At 36.1% G+C, this 24,846-nt stretch overlaps 1 protein-coding gene across 1 annotated transcript in view; it reads left to right on the plus strand.

The window, feature by feature from the left end:
- elp4 (elongator acetyltransferase complex subunit 4) overlaps window positions 1-24,846 on the plus strand; it is a 64,321-nt gene that overhangs the window by 15,789 nt on the left and 23,686 nt on the right. Inside the window, exons 6-9 of the mRNA XM_084404560.1 lie at window positions 4,365-4,449; window positions 11,805-11,993; window positions 19,143-19,251; window positions 22,989-23,095. Coding sequence (XP_084260686.1) covers window positions 4,365-4,449; window positions 11,805-11,993; window positions 19,143-19,251; window positions 22,989-23,095 — 490 coding nt within the window. The remainder of the gene's footprint in view (window positions 1-4,364; window positions 4,450-11,804; window positions 11,994-19,142; window positions 19,252-22,988; window positions 23,096-24,846) is intronic.

Here is a 24,846-nt window from a genome sequence, read left to right on the forward strand (position 1 = left end):
CAGAAAAGCCGTACATATGGAGCTGATTATGTGTTGCAAATGTCAAATGTGTTAGCTTATAAATAATGCATAACCATGTAATAACCAGGGCTCGACATTAACACCTGCCAACCCACCAAATGCAGGTGGGTGTCAGCAGTGGCGTGTAACAGTCACTCCGACTTGCCACTTTGGCGGGTTGAATTTTATATATAATATATACATTTTTCAATTGTAGTCTTTAAAAAATGCATCTGAAATAATAAAATAAGTGCAATGTAATGTACATATCAATACTGAAACGCTTATAATAAAAATTTTCTGAAGAATAGATAGACGATACCAGCTGTGCTTTCTCGTTCTCTCATCTCTCCGACCGTGAGTTGAAACACAAACCCACCTCTCCTTACTCACTTGTTTCATTTGCTCCAAATGAATGTTGTTGGTGTTACAGGGCTTGAATTTCGGTGGGGATTGTGTGTATTGTGAATAATTTTACTCATTCCTGCAGATTTTTGTGCTCACACTCAAAGTGCACGCCCATAAAGCCATCTTGTGTTCGTTTTCGCTGCCTTATTGCACTTAAACGGTCAAGTACACGCAAAATAATGTGAAAATGCCGGTCTTGGTGAGTATTCACGTAAACGCAGTTATGTTTTAAGTGAATGTAATCAGAGTTGAGAAAGAAAATGCATACAGCATAATGGATCCATGCATCTTAAAGTGACAGCAGCTTAATATACCTGCTGCAAAATGATGAGATGATAGAAAAAAAATATCTAAATGGCAGTTTTTCCCCATGCAATTGATGTCAAAATCGGGCCCAGTGAAAATACTAAGTGGCTAGCAACTTTGGAAAACCACTAGCCACAGTGGCTAGCAACACAAAAGTTAATGTCAAGCCCTGGTCATAACTGTATTGTGCAAGGAACTGCATGAAAATTCTTAATGGATCGATAATCTACCCCGTAATCATAATTTGTGTGAAAAGGGATAAGCATTGTTTTACTGCCTCTAATGTTTATTTCAGAAGGAAACTGTTGTGAATTGTATGTATAGGTACGTTTTTGGAGTTTGTCTGAAAATTATGCAATGAGCCTATGTTGGTAATTTTGCTATAACGCACCAATTGGGACTGATGTCGAAAACTGCTTCATATCCATTTCGGAGAAATCAATTAATCAGCAAGCTTAAACGACTACTAAATGTCTTGAGATACAAAAAAAACCCTCATTGTCTTTCTGCGTTTCACAGCTCATAGAATAAAAAGCCCCATGCCGTTTCCAGACTGTTAAATCGCTCCGTTTCACTACGTGCCGTAATTGGCACAAATTGCTCTCCAGGTGAAAGCGGAGCCTGTTGTTTAAGACGGATGCTACCTCTGGTCCCCCTCGCGCTCACATCACTGTGATCTTAATTAGCTCACCTGTCGGCCTTTATCCTCCACGGACGGCACCTTAAGCGATCACGCTCCGCTGGGCTGCTGTGGTCTCTGTGTCTCAGACACAATGGGGGCGGGTCTTCTTTTGATTACCACCACCCCCACATCTCCAGGTCTTAATCAAAAGAGGGAAACACGTGTTTCACCCCATTAAGGAGCAAATCAGTCAGTTGGGATCAGAGCGTGAAATTATACACTATTGTTCAAAAGTTTGGGTTCAGTACGATTTTTTTTCTAAAAGAAATTAAATTGATCAAAAGTTACAAAAGATTTCCATTTCAAATAAATGCTATTCTTTTGAACTTTCTATTTATCATAGTGTGTGACGTTTTTTCAGGATTCTAAGCATGATAAATACTAAGCAGAACAACTATTTTAAGCATTGATAATAATAATGCATGTTTCTTGAGCAGAAAATCATCATATTAGAATGATTTCTGAAGGATCATGTGACACTGAAGACTGGAGTAACGATGCTGAAAATTCAGCTTTGACATCACAGAAATAATTGACATGTTAAAATCTATTAAAATATAGAACAGTTATTTTAAATTGTAATAATATTTCACATATGGGTTTTATTGTATTTTTACTGAATAAAATGCAGCTTTAGTGAGCATAATAGATTTATTTTAAAAACATAAAAAAATGACCAAACCCAAACTTTTGAACTGTAGTGTATGTGCGAGGATGGAAGACTAAACGCGTAACATGATGTTTTAGGTTTATCATCAACTCTATCAACAGCATTTGTGGCCCAATGTTGATTACCACAGAAAATAGTTTTGAAACTTTTAGACTTAAATGTAAGGAGTTAGCATGAGACTGTCATAAAACTGCTTTTTTTCTGTGCAGTTATAATCCAGCATTTCTAGTCATATCTTAGCCATGTAAAGCCGATAAACCCTGTAACTTTCACATGATATTTCACAGATGCAAAATTTTGAAGTTACTAGAACGGTAGGCCCACTTCTAAAATCACGATAAACATCTTTACTGAACAAAGAACTCACAATATTTCATTCAAGTGCTTTTATCAAATGTAAAAAGAGCTTCATTTTTGCTTTTAAAAGGAACTGAAGTGAAGGACTCAATTCAATTTCAGAATGAGTTTGGACATTTGTTGGCATTATGCAATAGATGTGTTTGAGTGAGTCCTTTTAAACAACTGAAAGGCAGTGACGTGGTGGTGGAGGTGGCTGTTTTAGATCCTGTTCTCAATCTTTGAGTAATTGATGGCTATCATAGCTTCATGCAGAGTGGCACAGTGTGGTCATTACAACATGTCGTGAGCCAGAATGAGAGGGAAAGTCTGAAATGATTGACTGAAGTGACAGAATGAAAGCGTTTTGCGTGTGTTGTTAGTATACATACAGTATATGTACTGTATGTAAGTTCACACAGAGAAAAGACATTTTAACATTTAGTCAAACAACAAACAAGTGTCCAAATACGTTTGTCTTCATTTTGAACCGTATGCACTACTGTTCAAAGGCTTGGGGATGGTAATGGTTAATGTCTTTACTGAATAAGTGTTAAAAAAAGTGTTTTTTTGTGTGTGTTTTTTTATCTTAATGACCCCAAACTAATCTTTACTTTCAACAGTGTCGTGTGTCTATTGTTGAATCATTTTAAACTTAATATACCTATTTTTGTAACATGTTTTGCTTGAAAGATGTGCCAATATGCTAACCTTCCTTCAAATAAATGCCACCTGGTTTGGTGACATCTAATGCATTTTCATTCTTGCAATTTAAAGTGTAACTAGAGGGTCTAAAAAGTAAAGACAGAATGTGCAACTTAGAGCAGGTCAACTGTTTTGACCTTCCTTGTTTGGAGTTGCACATCTCACCCCTGATTTAACATAGAAGCGCTGTGTCACTGGGATCAGAAGCACTGTCCCGTTAACACCGCACACTCAGACTCACCGCAGACCTCAGGGGGAGCGCCCCGAGCTGACGGAGGTGCCAAAGTGTTAATTAATTTCATTTCATTTCATTTGATTTAATTAGTGATGTATTTCCTTGCATCTACATGTACCGGTTGGTTGCCAGGGTTACTGCCGATGTCAACAGGCTTTTGTTATACCGAAGCAAATCCCGCTTTACGTTGGCAGCATATGCCACAGCCGTGAGTGGTTTTAATTGAAGTGTACACAAGTGTCATCAACTTTCGACCTGAAGCCATAATCATAATCATTAACATTAAAGCACTTTGCTAAAAAACATAAACCCTTGCATGAAAATAAGTCAAATAACAGATAGATTGAAGCACTCTTTTGCTTGCACGTGCACCGTTGCAACTTTTAAACTTTTCTTATGATAATGGGATTGCATTTTACACTTACACTTCCTTTCTAAATGTTTTGGTCGGTAAGTGTTTTTAAAATAAGTCTCTTATGCTTAACAAAGCTGCATTTATTGGATCAAAAATACAATAAATAATTCTGAATATTCTGAAATATTTTTGCAATTTAAAATAAAACAGTTTTCTATTTGAATATATTTTAAAACATTGATTAAAAAGCTGAATTTTCAGCATCATTCCTCCAGTCTTCAGTGTCACATGATTCTTCAGAAATCATTCTAATATGATGATTTGCAGCTCAAGAAACATTTATTATTATTATCAATGTTGAAAAAAGCTTTATATTTTTGTGGAAACTGTGATTTTTTTTTTCAGGATTCTTTGATGAATAGAATTCCAACATTTATTTAAATGGATATTTTTTTGTAACATTATAAATGTCTTTATGGTAATGTACACATTGATGATGGAGATTTTATAATAATTATTTGATCTGCTAAATTGCATTCATGCCAAAGTCTCCATGAATCTATAGGTTTTCTGGGTGATTGCTATAGTGTTTTTTTGGGTGGTTACTTTGACTAGCTTTAGGTCTCTCTAACATCTAAAGTTTTGTTCTTCTCTCATGTTCTCATAGTCCGTTACCATCACCCTATCATGCTCTCCTGAAGTCCATCCAGACGGTCATCCGTAAGGAAGGGTTTGATGGATCCGCACCCCAGGTTGGTTACAATTTGTTTAGCTATTTGTTATTCTCTCTCTGTTGTGCTTATGATCATGAACGTTTTAATGATTATGAACGTTTATCCAATATTTATGACTTTAAAGTGCTCCTATTATGTTTTTTTATATATTATTACCTTTGACATAAGCCCCTTTCACATTCATCCCAGAAAATTGCCATAAAATTTCTAGGGATCATTCTGTGTGACCTCAAACACGTCCCGGAAACTTAGTAACATTGCTGAGATCAGTCCTGGAACGTGCCCTGTGTGAACAAAAGGCAGGACCAATGCCGTAAGGGGTGTGTCGTAGGGCTTAGTGGAACTGTACGCAATGCGCTAGTTTATGATCAAATCAGAAAAAAAATGCACAAGCGTGGTTTCTCGACTTAGTCTTTACTGGATATTTACGGGATGTGTTTGAACATACCCACATATTCCATAAAATCGCTGGCGGTGTGAATGAACCAAAAGCAAACAATCCAAGGACAAATCCCGGGACATGTTATCAGTGTATTATCCGGAATCTCTGTGCGAAAGGGGCTATAGTGTGTTATGTAGCTGTTTGTGAATGTAAAAGGTCTGCATATTTCAAAGATCAAAGTGCAGGATAAATTGAGTTATTGTCTCCCAAAAGAAAGAAACCATCCAGACCTGCCTGAAACAAGTCGTCAGTAATTCCAGCTTTACTTCCTGCTCGAACCTACCGTTTGTAAAAAAATTCGCATTATGGCAGCCTATTGTCTTCATTGGCTGCCCGTGAACAGTCGACGCCATCGTAAGTGTTTGCATTACTCTATATGCAAGTGTAGTAAGGAAGCTTCTAGAACTGAAATTCAGTCATTTACGACACATGATGCAAGCGGTAGACCAATCATTACAGACTTGTCCATCTGACCAATCAGAACAGAGTATCTCTCTGAAAGCAGGTGTTTAGAGGAACTGAATCCTTGATCGAACAATTTCAGACACTGAGAAAAGAGGTCATGCTGCAATGTATATTATAAGAAAATTAAAGCGTTTTTGACCTTGAATGCATGTAAACCTATGGCAGGAGACCTTCAAAACAAAATTAGGAACCTTTAAAATAGCATAATAGAGGCACTAAAGGAATAGTACCCACAAAAATGAAAAAAAAAAAAAACTTTCAGTCATAAGGCTTCAGAAGACATGGAATATAGTGTCAAAAGGACTACTTTCATCATACTCATGGTGATTTTTTTTTTTTTTTTTTAAACAGAATAATCTAAACTAAGTACAGGTTAGAAACAACATGAGGGTGAATAAATGATGGCACAATTGTAATTTTTGGGTGAACTGTCCCTTTAAATTGAGCAAAGGCCATAATGTAATGCACAGTTAACAGGCTTTCTGTCATTCACACCTCTGGAACAATGAAAGCGTTTTGTTGCAGGCAATGTTTTTACAAGACCTTTAATTTGTTGTTTCATTGATTGGTCTCGGTTGGCTAATTGTTGCCCGATTTTGTCTGTGCTTTCACTTCCTTTGTAACGTGGCTTTCGTAAGCTTGTGATAATTAGGAAGCAGAAAAGAACTTCAAATATAAAGGCTGTATGTTTAATTTTATTTTCCACCTTTATTCCTCTTTTTCTCATATCATCCTTAGTTCTCAGTTTCTATATGTTGTGCTTGAATCACTCTCAGGAGGGAGATGGGGTTCCCTTGGGTTCCTCTTCCTTAAAGCTGAGTCCTATTAGTTTTGTGGTAAACAGGCCAAGACAGACACTGGGCAATATGCCCTCTGTCTGTTCATATTCATTAGCTCCTACTGAGAAGCAGGGGAGCTCGGCCCCTCTGGGGGCCCCTCTCAGAAACGGCCCCATGATAGCCCCTGTCTTGACTTCCGCATCAGCACTGCATCTGCCGAGCCGCTCTTGGGACCAGGCCGCTTGAGGATACACTCGCAATTTTTAATCAGTTTCCAACTTTATGTGGCTCTAATGTGACTTCTGTCATGTGGTGAACTCCAGAGATGGTCTAGTGACCAAAGTAAGAAAAAAAAAAAGTTTTAAAATACGTGAGCAGGCTATACTGTTTGCGAATATCCTGATGCCGTCCACGCTAGTGAGAGCAGCATTTATATGAATATGTACATATGTGCTGCGCGCTCTTTCCTTTCAATAAAATAAACAACTAAAATGACAGAGATGAGAAAACAGTAAAGAAAGCATCTGATCATAGCGATGTGGATATTTGCTCAAGCTCTGCAATTCAGCACTCCAGTAAAGTCACGTCACGTTCATTTATATAGCACTTTATACAATAGATTGTTTAAACTGCAAGCAGCTTTACAGTATTAAACATGAAAAACAGTGTTAGCGTCTCTTTCGATTATAATTACAACTTCAATTTCTACTATAAAACGGCTCCACTGTGTTTCCGTGTTTTTACTCGCAGATGTCCGACCTTGACGGACTGAAAAGATTTCCACGTCAAAGAAGGCGGAGCCTCAGAACCACACCTACCTATTATGTCATCGCCACGAACCAATGTTAGTTTGCAGGTGTTTGCCAGGAAAGTTCGGTTTGGCAAGCTGTTTCGAACTCCTGAAACGAACACAAAACAAACTTAGTTTTTGCCTAATTTTGTTCGAAATGACGTCACACCAGATCGTTCTTCGATTTTGCTTGAAGAATATCGGGACCTTTAAAGTAAACAAAGTAAACGTTTATTACATGAAGTTAGTATACTAGTTTCCTATACAAAGACTCTCAAATCCCATTCAAATTTACCACAGAGTCTTTTAAAACCACTTTTATTTTATATTTTAGAGTTTTAATTTAAATTTTTTAGAAACACCCCATTTACATAAATTGGAGTTAGGCTTATGTGACCCCAACAAGCTATTAATTAAGAAGAGAAATTGCTTGTTGTGCTAAATACTACGAAAGCTTGTTTCCACCATGGAATAAGAACATAAAAAAAAGGTATTTGCAACTTTTTATCTCAATTCAAGCATATCTTCTCGCAATTCAGATTTATATATATTTTTTTTGCAATTGTGTTTATATCTCGCAATTTTGACATTCTCAATGTTCTGAGTTTCATGCAACTGCAAGTTTATATCTTGCAATTGCAAGGTATAAACTTGTAATTGAGTTTACATCTGACATATCTGAAATTTTTATCACATTTAGTTTACATCTCGCAATTCTTTTTTCTTTTTTTAGAACTAAATTAAGTGTAGTTCCAATTCAATTAAAGACAATATAATCTTGTCTGTGTACAGTTTAGTTAGATTGCATGAAGACATTTAAACATTCTGTGTATTACTCTTTATTTATACATTTTTGTCTTACCAGCTGAGCGAACTTACCAACAAAAAGCTCATGTCATGCAATTTTCATTTGTTGAGCACCTCTAAATTTAGACTTGTAAACAATCTTATTCCTGCTTTTTTTTTTTTTTTTTTGAATAAATCAAGTTCCTAATCAGTCTTATTCTGTTTAGTAGTTGATGTCTTGTTTGTGCTAGCTCTTTCTTGTTGATATTTGCACATAGTTTTTCTTTGAATCCGTGGCACTGACGGACACCTCGGGCTCCTCACCCTGGAAGTCCTCGATCCCCGTCAGTCAAACGACAGATTAAGCGCTTACATCATCAAACAGTGCCGTTCTGTTGGCAGAGGTCGCGGAATGTGATGAGGTTGAGAGAACATGGGCACAAAGGCAAGAATGCTCAGAATGAGAGCAAACAGGGCAACAGTGAGACTGACTAAAACGTTTGTCAGATTGGTGACTCAATTCTAGAATTGTTGCAATGACCTTTAAAGTTTGAAATAAACTTAAAATAAAACATTGTGTACAGGTTGTGTTAGATTATTATATTATCTTTCTTTATTGTTAGTGAAGAATAGCGGTTATGTTTATGTTACCATCAGAATTGGTTTGAAGCATATCATCTTTCGCGAGGGAAAGAGTGTGAGTGATAAAAAAGCTGGAGTGTGGCCGAAGGGAAGGAGGAAGCAAGTGAGTCAGGAACACCCTCTCTGTTGAAATGTCAAGCTCAACCCTCAAGAAGCTTTGGAAACAGAGTCAAACAATGAGGTTTATTTAACTTAAGATGCGTCTGATTGCTGGACGGCGTGGAGGGTGTTAACTTCACCGTTTATTGTCAGTGGACGAATGCTGATAATTCAACACCACGACTATTTTCGGCTGGTTTGTTTAAGATATCTAGCCCTCCTTTTCTCTATTTCAAAGATACAAGCAGATTATTCAGTTTTTCACAATACAACAGTTTCATTGAATGAAGCCATATGTACAATAATATCAAAGCAAAAGGACAATTCTTGCATTGGGAACTTTTCTGTCCTATATACACTCTTAAAAATAAAGGTTCCAAATGGAAGTTTTTGCAGCAATGCTAAAGATGCTGCAAAATGCCCCATAGATGCCCCATAGAAACTTTCAGTGATCAGTTCTTAAAAAAAAAAAAAAAAAAAAAAAATCTTTGTGTGAAGCACATTTTAATGATCTAAAGAACCCTTTTCCGCTGTAAAGAACCTTATATTGAATCCAAAGGTTCCATGGATGTTAAAGGTTCTTCAACCATCAATGCTAATAAAGAACCTTTATTTTTATTTGTAGAATGATGTAAAAAAAAAAAAAAATTTAAATTAAGTTTAAGCATTTTTATTGTCTTTTTAAGGACTATTTCTAAATTTTGTTTTCTACAGTTACATTATTTTTTATCTTTCCCTTTAATTAGGAAAGGATTCTAAATTCAATTCAATTCACATTTATTGTATAGCGCTTTTCACCATACATAGTTTCGAAGCAGCTTTACAGAAAATGCATGCGTGTACATTACAGTTTAGGTGACTGTGTCCAAGTAATGTACTTCAGAAATGTGCATATATACGTATATATGTACGTAATTATTAACATAATGATTACAATATATTGAAAATTTAGCATTGGTGCATGTTGATTCAGAGTTTGCATCAAAATAATATTTATATAGCCTGTAAAAATCATGGAAATATTATTTTGCACCTATTCGTGATTGGCAGGTCAAGATCAGAAATGTACGATTTTTACAGTATGATCTGAAAGTAGCTTTATTAGGTGTCATTCATTACCTGTATTTTGATTACATTTTTCAATTTATTTTTATTTGCATGTTCAAAGTTAATTTGACTGATACAGTAGCTAACTTATTGTGTTTGCAGTCCACAGCTTGTCCAAAAAGTGATAGAATCCCTTACTAAAGACTACAAAGCTATTAGGTCTGAACTAAAAGTATGGTCTGTGACCATCTTCTACCTTTTACATCTTCATAAATATGCAAATATTACGTTTTTCCGGCTTTTTCGAGACATCTGAAACGTGTGTCTCACAAATTCCCTGAGGCCAGTATTGTAGATGTTCTGGGTCTGTCCTCTCTATCCTTATTTAGCAGGTTCAGAATCAGCTCTTTGGTCTTTGATGGTTTGTGAATAAGGTTCAATTCTCTGGCATTATTTCTCAGACTTTGTACACTGCAGAGGGCACATCTCTCACCCATGGCCCCTTAGCTTGGCTGATGTTGGTGAATAACGTGCCAAGAATTTCCTGGCACTTGTTGGAAGCAGACATTTTGGCTCTTAGGTTGACAGCCACATTGTGGTCATGTCAGGCAACTGTCCTGATTGGAAGATGTCATCCAATCACTTTTGACCATCGTGTTCCGTTTGACCGTGCTGTTGAGTGGTCTTGGCTGGACTATTTGCTTCATTGATTCAAGTTGTTTGAGAGGTACATGACCCTCACTCCAACAAACAAAAGGCTTTTCACTACAGACAGGACTCCACTACTGACTTAGTTACACAAGTCATTGCACACTTATGTATGACATACTATTTGGACACTGTTTTGTTTGCCTTTCACCATTTTCTCTCTCTTTCTTTCATTCATTATAGAGAGAGTATAAATGTGAAATTGTACAATAGCTAATCGTGTCCTGTTGAGAGTCTCTAATTGAAGTAAATTAAGTGTCGTCCTGTGATTTTAACATGCTTTTATTAGAAAAGCAATACAAGACAGAAGCACAGAATGAGCTTAAACAGTGTAAACTTACTAATGATAAAAAATAATTGCTCATTTTATGCATATTCACTAGATTTTATAGCGTTGTTTATAGTTAAGGAAATCCGTAATTGAAGTCTTTCTCTTTCTCTTTTTTTATTCTACAGCGTAAACTGCACATGCTCACACCCCAAACGTTCTCATCTACTTATTATAAACATACGTTTTTTAAAATACAAATAGCCGCTTCAAAATTCACATATGGGTGTGGGTAATTTACGTGTTCAAGTATCGTCAAGTTATGTTTACCTCAAACCTTATTTTACTCATAAATTTAAGAACATTATAAAACCTCATAGGAAAATCTCGAAGAAACTATTAGCAAACTAGTCTTGGTTTTTGATTTATAATAAAATACTGCAATATTCCATAAAAAATAAGAATAGTTCATTTTGATTTCATGGTGACTCTAAAAGGTTTACGATTTAAAGTTTCTCATAAGTTTCTCAAAATCTCATTGATATACATTTTGTCATTCAAAATCTAACCAACATTGACAACGTTGGTATTCAGTATTTGTATACTGAATTGTAATAATGGGTTGTCTTTCTTTTCTTTTCTTTTCTTTTCTTTTCTTTTCTTTCATTTATTTACATATTGATTTTTTTTTTTGTGCAAAATGTATCCATTCATAGCTATCTTTGCAGTACATAATTCATGTTGTTTGTTGATTCTCATGCACAGCAGACAGAAAAAACAAAGAATCCAGAGTGTCATGACAACGGCAAAAAATGGTATATGAATTAAAGTGGTTCTGATGTAGTATTATACACAGAATTAAATCCTTTAAACTTATCTAAAACTTGAACATTATTTTTTTGCTGTGTTGCATGCACTGACATTTTGAGCACAGTAAATGCACATCTTGCTCATACAAATTTTCACTTGTTTTACAAAAGTCTTATTTGGCCACAGAATTTCTTGTTATAGAGTTGTAAACACTGTAGGTAAAAATGAAGTATAATTTGATATATTACTGTAAATTAGTTTCATGCACTTCAGGTTTCTCCTTGTTTCTTTTGTAAATTAAGGTGCACTTATTAAAATGCGGTAAGATATTCATTCATGCATTATTGAACACTAAGTTCCCCAAAGTTTTCCCTACGGTGCTTTAATGAAATATTCATTGCAAAAGCCAGATGTGGATTTGTTCACATGAATTGTACATATCCTGACCGTCGCAGAGAGAATGCATTGTTGTTTTAAATTCAAATGTTTTTATGTTCATCTTCTTATGTCTTATGTTCATGTTTTTCACTTCTGTAGTCTAAGACTCGGAATGTCCTGCGGCTGGGTCTTCATTCTCTGGGATCTGCGTTGTGGGGGGATGATGTGTGCTGTAAGGATAACCCCGCCCACTGCCACGCCCTCTCCACCTTTCTCTATGCCCTCCGAGGCCTGTTACGCACTTCACTCTCGGTCGCTATGGTGACTGTACCCTCCCACCTCATACAGGTATGATTAATCAAATGGTTTCTCGGTTTGTTTGTTCACATATACTGTATATCCTTTGCTCAGGTTTCTAATCAAAACTGATGGTTGAAAAGGCCATTAAGTGGTAATATTAAACACTTTTCTGAGCTTTAGGGTTACGGTTATTATAATATACACCTCTGGGCAAAAAAATGGACCAAGGCCAAAATGGCTAAACACTACATTTTTAATTGTCTTAAGCACAAATTATTGGTCAAGAAATTTGCTCAATTTAAGCAAATACACTACTTAAAAAGCCATCGTTGTCTCAGAAAATTATCAAAGGCTGAATCAAGTATTTGTCCGAATATGGGAAGTTGTGTGCGAAGTGATGAATCACTATGAAACACGTGTTGCATGGTGAGAAATATAATAATAAATGCATCTCTACCACAGTGAAGCATGGAGGAACGTAATTATATAGTGTTTGCTCATCTCAAACAAAACCGTTATCTATGTGGAAAAAACGGTCTGTTTTGTTTTGTTTGAGATAAGCTATTACTTTACTAAGCAAACAGATTCTCAATTTTTCACAATCAAACCTGCAAAAATGTCCCATAGATTTACACTTAAAGTCCCCCTGTAGTCAATAATTTTATCTGTTAGAAGAACTCATCTTTGATCACCAAAATGACACATTAAAATTCCTCATGTAGTATAAGCGGTTCTATGAATATGCAAATTAGCCCCGCCTCCACTCACTCACACCAGCTCAGAGATCCACTCGTTGATGTGATTGGTTACAAGGTAGTTTGTGACGTCAGAAACACCAGCGATATCAAACTGTGTTTTTGGGATGCTCTTTGGTTCACTGCAGTTTAAAGGAGAAAATTCTCAGCAATGGTGTTGACTTATGAATTTGCACGTGATTTGTCTTAAAGCATATTAAAAACACCATATAGACATAAACAACATTAAAAGCTTGATTTTCATTGCCATATTGCCATATTGAGGCACCAGAATATCATAGAGACTTCGGGGTGGGCTAAAATGACCAGAACGCAACGCCCTAGCAACTTCTCACTACACTCTGGTTGCGTCCGAAATCGCATACTTCCCTACTATACAGTAGGTGAAAAACGGTATGTGATAAAAAAAAAAAAAAATTTTATCTGAATTCACAGTACTTATAAAAGAGTAGGCAAAAAGTACCCGGATGACCTACTACTTCTGGCGAGATTCTGAAGTGTGAATACAATGGACACTTTGCTAGTCCACAGGAGAGGAATGGCAGTGAAGCTGACACAGTAGGTCACGTGATGATGACAGCATGGCCAATGTACAGTTGTACGTCCGGATTACATTCATACTACACACACTCAGAGAACATAGCGGTTGTGAAGTAATTACTTATTCAGAATAAGTACCTACTCAAGAGAGTATGCGATTTTGGACGCAGCCGTTATCTTTGTGCAACCCTTGGCTGGCAAGCTCCACTCACATTTTCCTCAGACAATATATCTGTTTTGCTGTCTTTTTAAACTTTTGAACTTATGGTACCATCAGTACTTGCCATAGAGTAATCACACAGGACACATGCAAGATGAACATTTCCGACATCAACTTCCAGAAGTAATCTTGCAAAACGTTCTTTTTAGCCTTTGTTTTTGTTTTTGAACTTGACTGTCATTCACATGGACCAGCATTGAGGTCACCATAAGTTTGTCAACCCTGGCACACCATAACCGCCCCATGAGCCGGAGTCAAAGAGTCGACCCCCCTCTGTTGCGTGAATGAGGTTCCGCTTGGCTGGGGTTCAGGGGGCCTGTGTGTGTATCTGTTTGAGTACATGTATGTTTGGCCTTCAGAGGAGCTTCTTTATTGGCGCGTGAAGCCACATTTCTTTGTCTGAGGCCCTCAACTTTGCATTCAGCCAGCCAATGGTCAGTCTCGAGTCTTTCTGGGCGCTTCTCTCTTTCAGCGTCTTTGGGTTCCTGAGAGGCCCTTTTCTTTGTGCCTCCATTAGCCAACGAGAGTCAGGCCACAGCCGCTGTGCTCTTAGAGCGCTTCAAAAGACAAGATCTCACTGTTCTTTGTCCGTTTGGAGACAAAGTGCTAAAACCCCTCTTAGGGAGGCTGGGGGGCACACAGCGGTTTTCTGCGGTGGAGGTGATGGCGTAAACGCTGTGATTGGTTTGAAAGTGGTTTTGTGGAACGGATGTGATGTAAACATGTTGACCTTTCAGTAACTACAGTATTTTGAGGCGGTGAGGCCTTAACTAGTCACAAACAGACTTTGTCTAATAAATATATTCGGTCACACTTTAGTTTAGGGTCCAGTTTTCACTATTAACTAACTATTAACTATGATTTTGCATTTTGGGTAGGATTAAGGGAGGTAGAATATGGTCATGCAGAATAAGGCATTCATATGTGCTTTATAAGTACTAATAAACAGCCAATATCCTAGTAATATGCATGCTAATATAGTTAATAGTGAGAGTTGGAATCTTAAACTTAAACGTAAACCTATAATAACTTAAATTCTAATTCTTTCTATTTATCAAATAATCCTTTATAATCCTGATCTCTATAGGATCATGTGACACTGAAGACTGGGGTAATGATGCTGTAAATTCAGCTTTGCCATCACAAGAATAAATTACATTTTGAAATATATTCAAATACAAAATGGTTATTTTACATTGTAAACTTTTATTGTACATTGTAAACTTTTGAATGTTTGTCCTTTTTTTCTTCTTCTTTTGAACCATTGTTTATTATTATTACATAACATTATTATTATTAATATTATTATTTATTCATATTATTTTACATTTAATATTATTATTAATAATAATATTACAATTGCTTTTGATTAATAAAATACACACTTTACATTTAAAAAAAAAAGCAATGTAGCCATTGAATATTCAATACAGTAATTAAGCCTTTGTTTCATTTAAGATTCAACATTCTATTTTTTGTTTCAAAGCGTTGTCATGCAAGTTGTTTTTGGACTTCAGTTTAAATCTCTGAAGCTTTTGGATCAATATATCTGCTCCTATGTGGAGCTTGAATAGATTTCCTTAATGTACAGTAACATTACTAGTGTACAGTATCATGAATCAATATTTTTGCTCTAGCTACTAAATGTAGGGTCAACTCCTAGAGATGTTGTGTTAATCCTCCATAATTTGCATTAGCACCCTTATCTAAAATCCATCTGATGTGGCTTGTAATGAAAAGTCCTGTCATGTATTTTTAATGTCGATGTGAAAGGGTCGGGCGTTGAAAGCCTCCTCTGACAAGATTAAAGCCACAGTCCATCTGAATCTTTAATCAATCTCTGCTCAAATAGCCATAGTCCACTAGCACCTAGCACACACACCTACAGATCCAGCCTCTGTTGGGTCCAGGACCCTGGAGACCCAGTCTTTCAGTCTAAAGAGGAGACTGAAAGAAGGAGTTTAAGGAAGAGCTGGACCGCTATGACTAGAATTTGTTATGTTTTTATGTGACTTGTATAGCAGGTCAATCTCAGATGTGTAAAGTTTCTGAAACCAATTAGTAGGCCTGCAAGGAATCTGTTCAGTTGGGCAGAAAGCAAACACTCATTATTCACACTTTTACAAATTCATTGTGTGTTTCTTTATTAAAGGGATAGTTCACCCAAAAATGAAAATTCTGTCATTATTACTCACCCTCATGTCATTTCAAACCCATACGACTTTTGTTAATCTTCAGTAGACAAATGAAGATATTTTTGATGAAATCTGAGAGCTTCCTGTCTCTCCATTGACTGCTACGCAACTACCACTATGACGCTTCAAAAAGTTTATAAAGAGATTGTAAAACGAATCCGTATGAATTGAGTGGTTTAGTCCGAATTTTCTGAAGAGACTCGATCGCTTTATATGATGAACAGATTGAATTTAGTATTTTATTCACAAATAAACATTGATCAGCGAACATAATCAGAAGCTCAACCGAACCTTCTTGACGCCAAGAACAAACCTCTTGCAGAAGCTCAAACGCGCTGCGTAACACAAAAGTCATTATGAGCATTATAATGTTTAAAATGAGCGGTTCATTCATAAATCCATAAGATCTTACCTTCATGCTGTGGAAATACAAACCGGATGACAGAACACAACGAACGCAGCGCTGAAAAGGGGCGGGGCTACATAAGGTCTATATTTAACACTGTTTGCCATTTTAAAATCTATTAATTGCACAGATTTCCCCACAAAAATGGGCAGATTCCAACTGTGGCGGCAACTGGGCGTCATTCATTAAACAAACATTTGTGTAAATGTTCATAAAACTTACCTACTTCATTAAGTTGAATGATAATTTATGTAAAACCAATGTATATAGAAATTTGTTCTAACTGTGTCATTAAAATGCTCTTGAGATTTAAAATCTAATGCTTAAATCTATTTGAAATGAGCTATGTGTATATTAGTGGTCTCGTGATGAACGGTGTGCTGATATAAAAAAATTACAAAGTTGAACAAAATGCCTAAATATCTTTAAAAATAATGGGTTATATGAAGTATAAATTGCTTTATATTTTAGTTGTGTACTTGAGACTTTTGCATGTGCTTCACATCACTTGTCACTTCTGTTTAATTACATATGCATCTTATTTCGTGCATAATATTCTACTCTGTTTTTAATCATCAGCAGTTTTATTTTTTTTCTTTGCCATGTCCATAAAAACATCTTTATTTTAGGTGCTTCGAGAAGTTTAATCAGTTCATCTACACAATGTTTTCTAATATCATTATTCCATCCTGTACTTCAGTCTTCAATATGTTGGCCCAACTATTGTGTAGTTGCATTGCATTTTTAGCTGTATTGTTAACTTGAATTGGTGTGATGGTGTTGAGTTGACAGCGACTGTCACTAACACAGTTGCTTGGGTTAAATTTTTTATGCTAGATTTGGGAAAAGGGTCAAGGCTGCGTACACAAACACGCATGCTCTCAAAGTCTGCTGTAGAAGGAATGAAAAGAGAAAGGAGGAAAGAAAAAAGGACACGGATGCATGAAAACTGCATTAGGCCACGTCAGCTGCTACAGAGAGGGAGCGCATGAAATATTCAGGAGTGGCGTAGAGATAAATTTTTCACTACAGCCTGATATCTCTGTCTGTCTTTGGAGTGCTCCCGCCTTTCTGAATGGTCTCTGTGTTAGTTTTTGGCCAGGAGGAGGCGCTCTCAGCAGATTTGCTGCTCGTATTTGATCTGCATTTGTGCTTTTTTCGCTCTAGAACGCTTTAAACTTGCTTATTTTCTCTTTGCAGCTGTTGACTTGTGTTTGTTCAATCTAACTTATGACAGGATCTTCATATCAGTACGGTCAAGGTCAGAGGCTTTCATAACTTATTTAAGTTATACATTCTGGCCCATTTCTATCATACGTTTATCTCTCTTTGACATGTTTTACCACGTTTGAATCTGTTTTGCAAATGTTTCCCATGAAAATCATCGTCGGAAATGCATTATGAGCTAGTCCATTTCAAAGTGTAAATGTGAGCTTGTGTAATTCTTGCGTTACACAAAACCTCGATGAGCTGAAAGGCATTTTTACACCATTTAACAGCAGATATTTTTGGAATGGAAGCATTAATGGGTGAGAAGTCTTTGCTCTGAAGCGGACGGGATCTTTGGATCTTTCTCTGAGTTGATGTGGCTTCGTGCTTGCGTTCATCCAGATTTGTGCCGTATGGCGACACTGCATGAGTTGTGCGATCCGAGTAAGAGAGACAGACAGATTTGGAGAGCATGTGTTTGAGGGAATCAGAGCACTCAATGTGTTCGAGCACCAAACGTATGTTCTGCTCTGATCTGATGGATTTAATGTTACATGACGCACACAAAGGCAGCATTTTACAGTGGTGGCATTATACAGCTGATATCCTTACCAAAGATAACCTTATAATACCGGTTTGGATGCCATGATGAATGCAAGTGCTGATATGTTACAACGTAATTTGATGCATTGAATGGTGTATTGAATTTTACACCCGTTCAAACTTGGAAGGGTGTTCTGGGAGGTCGCCAGGCTGTTGCTATGTCATTCCTAAGTTGTGGATGGTTTCTAGGTGGTTACTTACAGCAAAGTCTCTGGCCCAATTCTGGCCTGTTTATCACCATGTGTGAAAAGTAATACTTTCTTACTTTCCTTTACTAAACAGATGCACAGTTGTTGGATGGGTTGCACTTTATTTAAATCTGTTAACCTAAGTATTATCAGTGCAGTTATCAAGCATACTAGCTACACTGCTTATGATCAGTAATTAAATAAACTGCATACATTTCTGTTGCTATAAGCACATACACTACCATTCAAAAATTTGCTCACCTAGGCTGCATTTATTTGGTGAAATATACAATTCGAAATACAAATACAATTCGATTTGAATATACTATAAAATGTCATTTATTCCTGTGATGCAAAGTTGAATTTTCAGCATCCTTACTCCAGTCTTAGTGTCACATGATCCTTCAGAAATCATTCTAATATGATGATTTGCTGCTCAATAAACATTTCTCATTATTATCAATGTTGGAAACAGTTGTGCTGCTTAATATTTTTCTGGAAACCGTGAAACATTTCTTTTTACAAAAGAACAGCATTTATTTGAAATAGAAATCTTTTGTAACATTGTCATTTCTAATCAATTTAATGCATCCTTGCTGAATAACAGCATTCATTTCTTTCCAAAGAAATCATACTGAACCCCCACATTTTTAATTGTAGTGTATTTTTAGGAAAAAAAAAAATGTTTACCTCAAATGGACATCAATGATACCTCAAATGTGAACAATCATCAATCATCATAGAGAGTGGTGTTGGTAAAATGGATATATTTCTTTTTAAATCTCTGCTGACTGAGGTGGTTTTAGATCTGTAAGCTCAGGCTTTGTTGTAAGTTCATGAATTCCGCCTCCGGAATACCCTGCTCCATTTTTCCGAGAGATAATGATGACCTAATTCAGTTCTCAGAGTAAAGGGAGTGAAACCCCTGCTTGTTAGGATGGGTTTAATTAGCAAGAGATGCTCTCAGCTTCACTCTAGATGTTTCTACATTTGTTTGTACACTTTTAATTGGACTCTTCTCATGTATATATCTTGTCTTTCTCATCTATTCCCACTCTCTCTTTCTGTCTCGCACTCTCAGAACAGAGCCGTAATGGGACGAATAATCAGACTGAGTGACACAGCCATCGCTCTGGAATCATTCAGAGGCTCAGAGGAGACGACCAACCCACTTTACAAAGACTATCACGGTGAGAAGAAACATACATTCAAGAGTTCAAATACACTGACAGAAAATCTCCAAAGCCTAAGTATTAATTCTTGGCTTGTAACTCATTCTGCACCGATTGATACCTAATTTAAGCAATGGGATTTCGAATGATAAAACTGATGGACATATCTAGAGACCAGATACCAAAAGAGACTAGAGACCAAAAATCAACGTATCTAGAGATCAGAATGTTACAAGGACCAGGGTTATTATTGTTAATTAAAACTAAAACCATTAAAAAATATATTTGTTAAACTTATTTTATTTTAGGTATTTTATTTCTCATTTCCGTTTAGGTTAAGTTGAAGTACTAAAATAACTCAAATTAAATCAACTAAAATGAATAAATAACAATTTAAAAATGCTATATAGACATATTAAAAATGACAAAACTTAAAAAAAAAAATATTAAAAGTGAAAACATAAATAATTAACATTTAAAATATAGTTCAAATAATAATAAAAGCAATAATCGTTTATCAATGACATGAGGGTGATATTGTTAACTAAAAATATTGTTAAATAAAAATATACAGTAAAAAAAAAAAGCTGAAGTACTACTGAAACTAAAACTAAATAAAAAAAAATATTTTAAAAAAACTACTAAAAAGGACAAAAGCACAAAGCAAAATTAAAGGAAACCACGAAAATTGAATATATAGAGAAATAAAAGTGAATTCAGATCATTAATAAATACTATAGTGGTATATAAATAATACTTAAATAACACTGCATAGAAGACCTCAGCTACTGCATAACAACACCCTGGCAACTATCCACACCAGTCTAGAATCATGACGGACACCGCTCGCATTTCTTCAGAAAATCTATTTTCAAAAGATCTTTCATTGGTCCCTCGTCTTATTCATGCCTTTTGCATCATCCTATCTTTCTGGCTCTCACAAACACACACACACACACACACACACACTCGCTCAGTAAAGTGCATTAGTAGAAAGGGGCAGGCAGGGTGGACCTCTCTCTAGCTGTCAGCTCCTGTTAGTGTGGCCGTGTTCAATCAGACGTGCTCCTTGGCAGACAGGCCAGGGGGAGATTCAGCTGCCACGGAAAACACACACACACACACACACACACACACACACACACACACACACACACACACACACACACACACACACACACACACACACACACACACACACACACAGAGAGAGAGAGAGAGAGAGAGAGCCCCCACCGCCCCATCACAAGCACCCAGCACAGCCCTCAGGGGCCGCAGAGTTGCAGAATCAATATTTTCATACTGGCTAAAACCTCTCTGTGGCCACACTGCAGATGAGGAAGATCTTTTGGGCTCACGCTCTTTCCGCTCTATCCTTTTTCCTCTCGTTGTGCCTCTTCATATCCTCCCTTGTTTTCATCGTACACTCCCGCCATCTCTTAATGTTGCATGCTTTATCTTTTCATCTTTTTTTTTGTTTTTTTGTCCATCTCTCTGTAAAGGTCAGTTTGTTTACAGTTCTCTCTCCTTGTTTCCGCCCCCTGCCCTGTTTCTTTCTTGCATTCATTTGCAAGTACGGAATGGCCAGAGGGGGTGTGGTTTACAAACACTAATGACCTCAGATGATTGTTTATGTACTTAGTTATTTACTTATTTTATTATTTTGTTTTGTTTCTTTAAGGTATTTATAATCAAATTACACTCTAATGTTTTCAATTTTATGAATTAGTACTTTTATTTATTATGTTACATTGTTTTCATATTTATTGTTATTTTATCATTTTATATAATAATATATAATAATATAATATTCAAAATATAAAATAATAATAATAATATAATATAATACATTATTAAAAAAAATGTTAGGTCATTCACTTTTGTCAATGTTATTAATTTAGTTTTTAGTTATTTGATTAGATAATACATGGATTCTGTGATAGCACACGTGCAATGTCAATGCGTATTGGATGGGTGGTAAATATAATTGAGCATTTGTTTAGCAATACAGATGTTAGAAATGAATGATTTCACATTCATGTTTTAGTTCTTTTTGAGATGTTTACGATATTTGTGAACAAAATAAGACTCTAATTATGTTAGTGTTGTTTCAATATGTGAAAACCCCTTTTTTTTAAAAGATGTTTGAAAACAGATAAGATACTAATAAATATAAAATATATATGCAATGCTTTCCAGATGGTTTCACAAACATCTCTGTAATGCATTTCCTTACTTTTAGTGTGTTCGAACAGTTATTGTTAGCTTTTGCTATTGATTTTTACCTCATTTCATGAATAATGCTGTGCCATAAGGTCTTAGTGAATATGAAGACGTACATGAGGCCACTCTTTCTTTTCTGTGGTGCGTCCACTGCACAAAGCATGTTGGGAGTTCTGTCACAGCGAATCAACTCGAGCGGAATCAACCTAGCGCACGGGTCCCTTTACAAGCGGGGCCTTTACACACACACACACACACACACATACACATGCTCTTTCCATCCTCTCATCCCCCTCATCCTGGTCTTCAGTGCTTCTTTTTAATGTCATATTTCTACTGGCCACATAACTGAGGGAAAAAAAGATGGAGGGAGGAATTAAAGAGGGCGAAAAAGCTTTCTCTCTTCCCAACATGCCCCTGTGCCGACTGACCTTGTTTTACCCCCATCCTCCACTCACCTCTCTGGCTTTCTCTCCCTCCCACCAACCCATTTCTCTCCTCCCTCCGCTGCAGTCCTTCTCTCATATGTTTTGGTTTCTGCCCATTGGTGCAGCTAATAAAATAATGGTTGATACAATGCTATAGTGGCCAGTGTGAAAGATGATAGCTACATGTGCCCACGGTAAAACTCAGCAGACAATGAAAACAAGAATCTGTTTAAATAGGTAACAGGCAAAACAATACCTGGGGAAAATATTTGTTTAACAACGTGTTTATTAGCCTGTGCAATATAGTCAGAAACGTCATGCCCATTGAAATGTCCTGCCGAATGGATTTTGAGTGCGTTTATTAAAAATGATCCCCATAAGCACTACAGTGTTTACACTACCGTTCAAAGGTTTGCAGTCCGTAAGATTTTATTCAGCAAGGATGCATTAATTTGATCAAAAGTGACATTAAAGATATTTATGATTTTTCAAAATATTTATATTTCAAATAAATGCTATTATTTTAGCTTTCTATTCATCAAAAAATCCTGAAAAAATTGATCACGGTTTCCACAAAATATTAATCAGAATAATTAAGCAAATAATATTAACATTCTTTTTCGAAGTTGGAAATTAAACAAACATTTTTGGAGTATGTTTACAAGAAGTCATTTTACTTCAAAATTTCACATTTAATTCAATGTGCCACTTGCAGTTTCTTCTATTTATGAAATTTACTAGCAATTTCTGAGTGAAAATTGTTTCAAAAAGTAAATCTCTGCTGTTCTCGAGCAGCAAATCAGCTTATTAGACTGATTTCTGAAGGATCACGTGACACTGAAGACTGGAGAAATGATGCTGAAAATTCAGCTTTGCCATCACAGGAATACATTACATTTTGAAATATATTGAAATGTATTTTTAATCAAATAAATGCAGCCTTGATGAGCAAAAGAAACATTTCTCAAAAACATAAAAAAAAATCTTACTGACTCCAAACTTTTGAATGGTAGTCTATACTGAATAATATCTCTGACAGTGTGTATTTCTAGCAAGTTTACACAGTAATATGATTCGCTGTTAATGTCTTCTGTGTTTGTTCAGGTCTCCTGCATGTTCGTCAGTTGCCCCATCTGAACTGTCTGTCATGTGAAGTACCCGATACGAAAGACTTGGCCTTCAAACTCAAGAGGAAGCAGTTCACAATTGAGGTGAGTTCACAGTAATGTCACAGTACACCAGATACATTTAAAATGGTTCTTTGGAAAATATGATATATATATAATATTATATTCATGCAGCTTTTTTTATCTTAATGTTTGTTCGTTCTCGTGGCGAACAGGAAGCGTATGACGTTACTAAATGCTAAGAAATGACTTCTTTTAATTGCTAATTTTATTTTTCTTCCCCCATGTCTCTCGAATCAGTGCACATATTTGGAGGTCATGATTATGAATTGATGTCCACATTAGCTGTGCTTCACTAATTCCTGTTTATTTTCCTCAGCTATTGAGTGTCAATTTGAAAGGTTGAAACTATTGATTTTAGACTGGAGATGTTACACCTCAAAGAATTACCTTAAAAGACTTTGAGATTTTCTTTCTGAAGTCTCATAAATACACTTTCTTGAATGTGTGTAACTTGTTTTCACTGGGAATTATATGGCACTCAGACAGGTGCGATCAAAAATTGTTTCGAAAGCAATACTTTGTCCGAAAAATAAAGTTACTTTTAAAAGTAATGTGTTACAATATTGCGTTGCTCCCTAAAAAGTAACTCATTCTGTTACTTGGTTACTTTTTATGGAAAACAATGTTATGTTACTTTCACGTTTTTTCACCTTGGCTGGGCTTGCTTGTTAGTTTGTTTAATAAAATAAACAGTAGTTCTCTTTTTGGCAAATGTAAAGGCACTTTAACATCTAAAAAAAAAAAAAAAAAAAATTAAACACAAATGTGATGTTTATCTAATATCATTTTTGCTTATTGGTATGGTTGTATTGGATCATCAAAAGTCAGCAGCAAAGACATTAGTTGTTAATGTGAGATTACATACAAGTATATTTGTATTATCTAACGTATTTGATTATTGCAGGTTTGCGTAGTATTCTGAGTTTGCATATGACTATTTTTATTCATTTTGAGGAATACTTCATTTGTTTTGTTGTGTAAGTTAGATGAGTAAATGCTCACATTTATTCTAAAACTACAATAACCATCATGTTTTTACAGCACACACAACACCTCTGCACTTACTCAAGATTTTTCTCAACATGGGGACAGAAGAGGTGTCAAATAAGCTACAATGAATCTTTATTCTGTCGTTTTTTGTAAAACTCTTCAGCACACACACACACACACACACACACACACACACACACACACACAATCCACTTCCAACCAATGAGTGCCTGTCCATCAAGTGGACACAAATGAAAGGGCCCAGGCTCTTACTGAAGCCCCATCATTGGCCCCTAATTAAGTTATCACTGGTGAAGCTGTTAATAGTTAATCAGGAAGTCTATTGTCTCAGAAGGACCAGTAGTCTTTGTCTTTAAACGCTGTCTAAGGCAGAGACCTCTCATCCACTCCTCGCTAGATTTATAGGGTCAATAAAAGTCAAGGTGGTTTCCCTCAATGGCTGTTTAATGGGCCGACCGCTTTGAGTTTGTGGAAGGGCTCAAATGTAGGTTTGTGTTGTAGCAGCGCTGAAGAATTTGTGTGTATTTTTTTTAGGCAGCGTAATATACCTTAACATCTTTTCTCCTGATCTTTTGACACAACCCTTTTAAGGATAGTAGGATAGTTCTTAACTCAAACACATGGTGTTAGCAAGCCAAGGTCAAGGGTTCGATTCCCAAGGGCTGGGTAAATATAGGACACAATCTTGGGCTAATTTTACCCTTCAAATTGGGCTTTTGCCTACATTTAAACCCGTTTAACAAACCTGTAACGGAGCTGGC

This window comes from Rutilus rutilus (genome assembly GCF_951802725.1).
Source record: "Rutilus rutilus genome assembly, chromosome: 3".
NCBI classification, from domain to species: Eukaryota; Metazoa; Chordata; class Actinopteri; order Cypriniformes; family Leuciscidae; genus Rutilus; species Rutilus rutilus.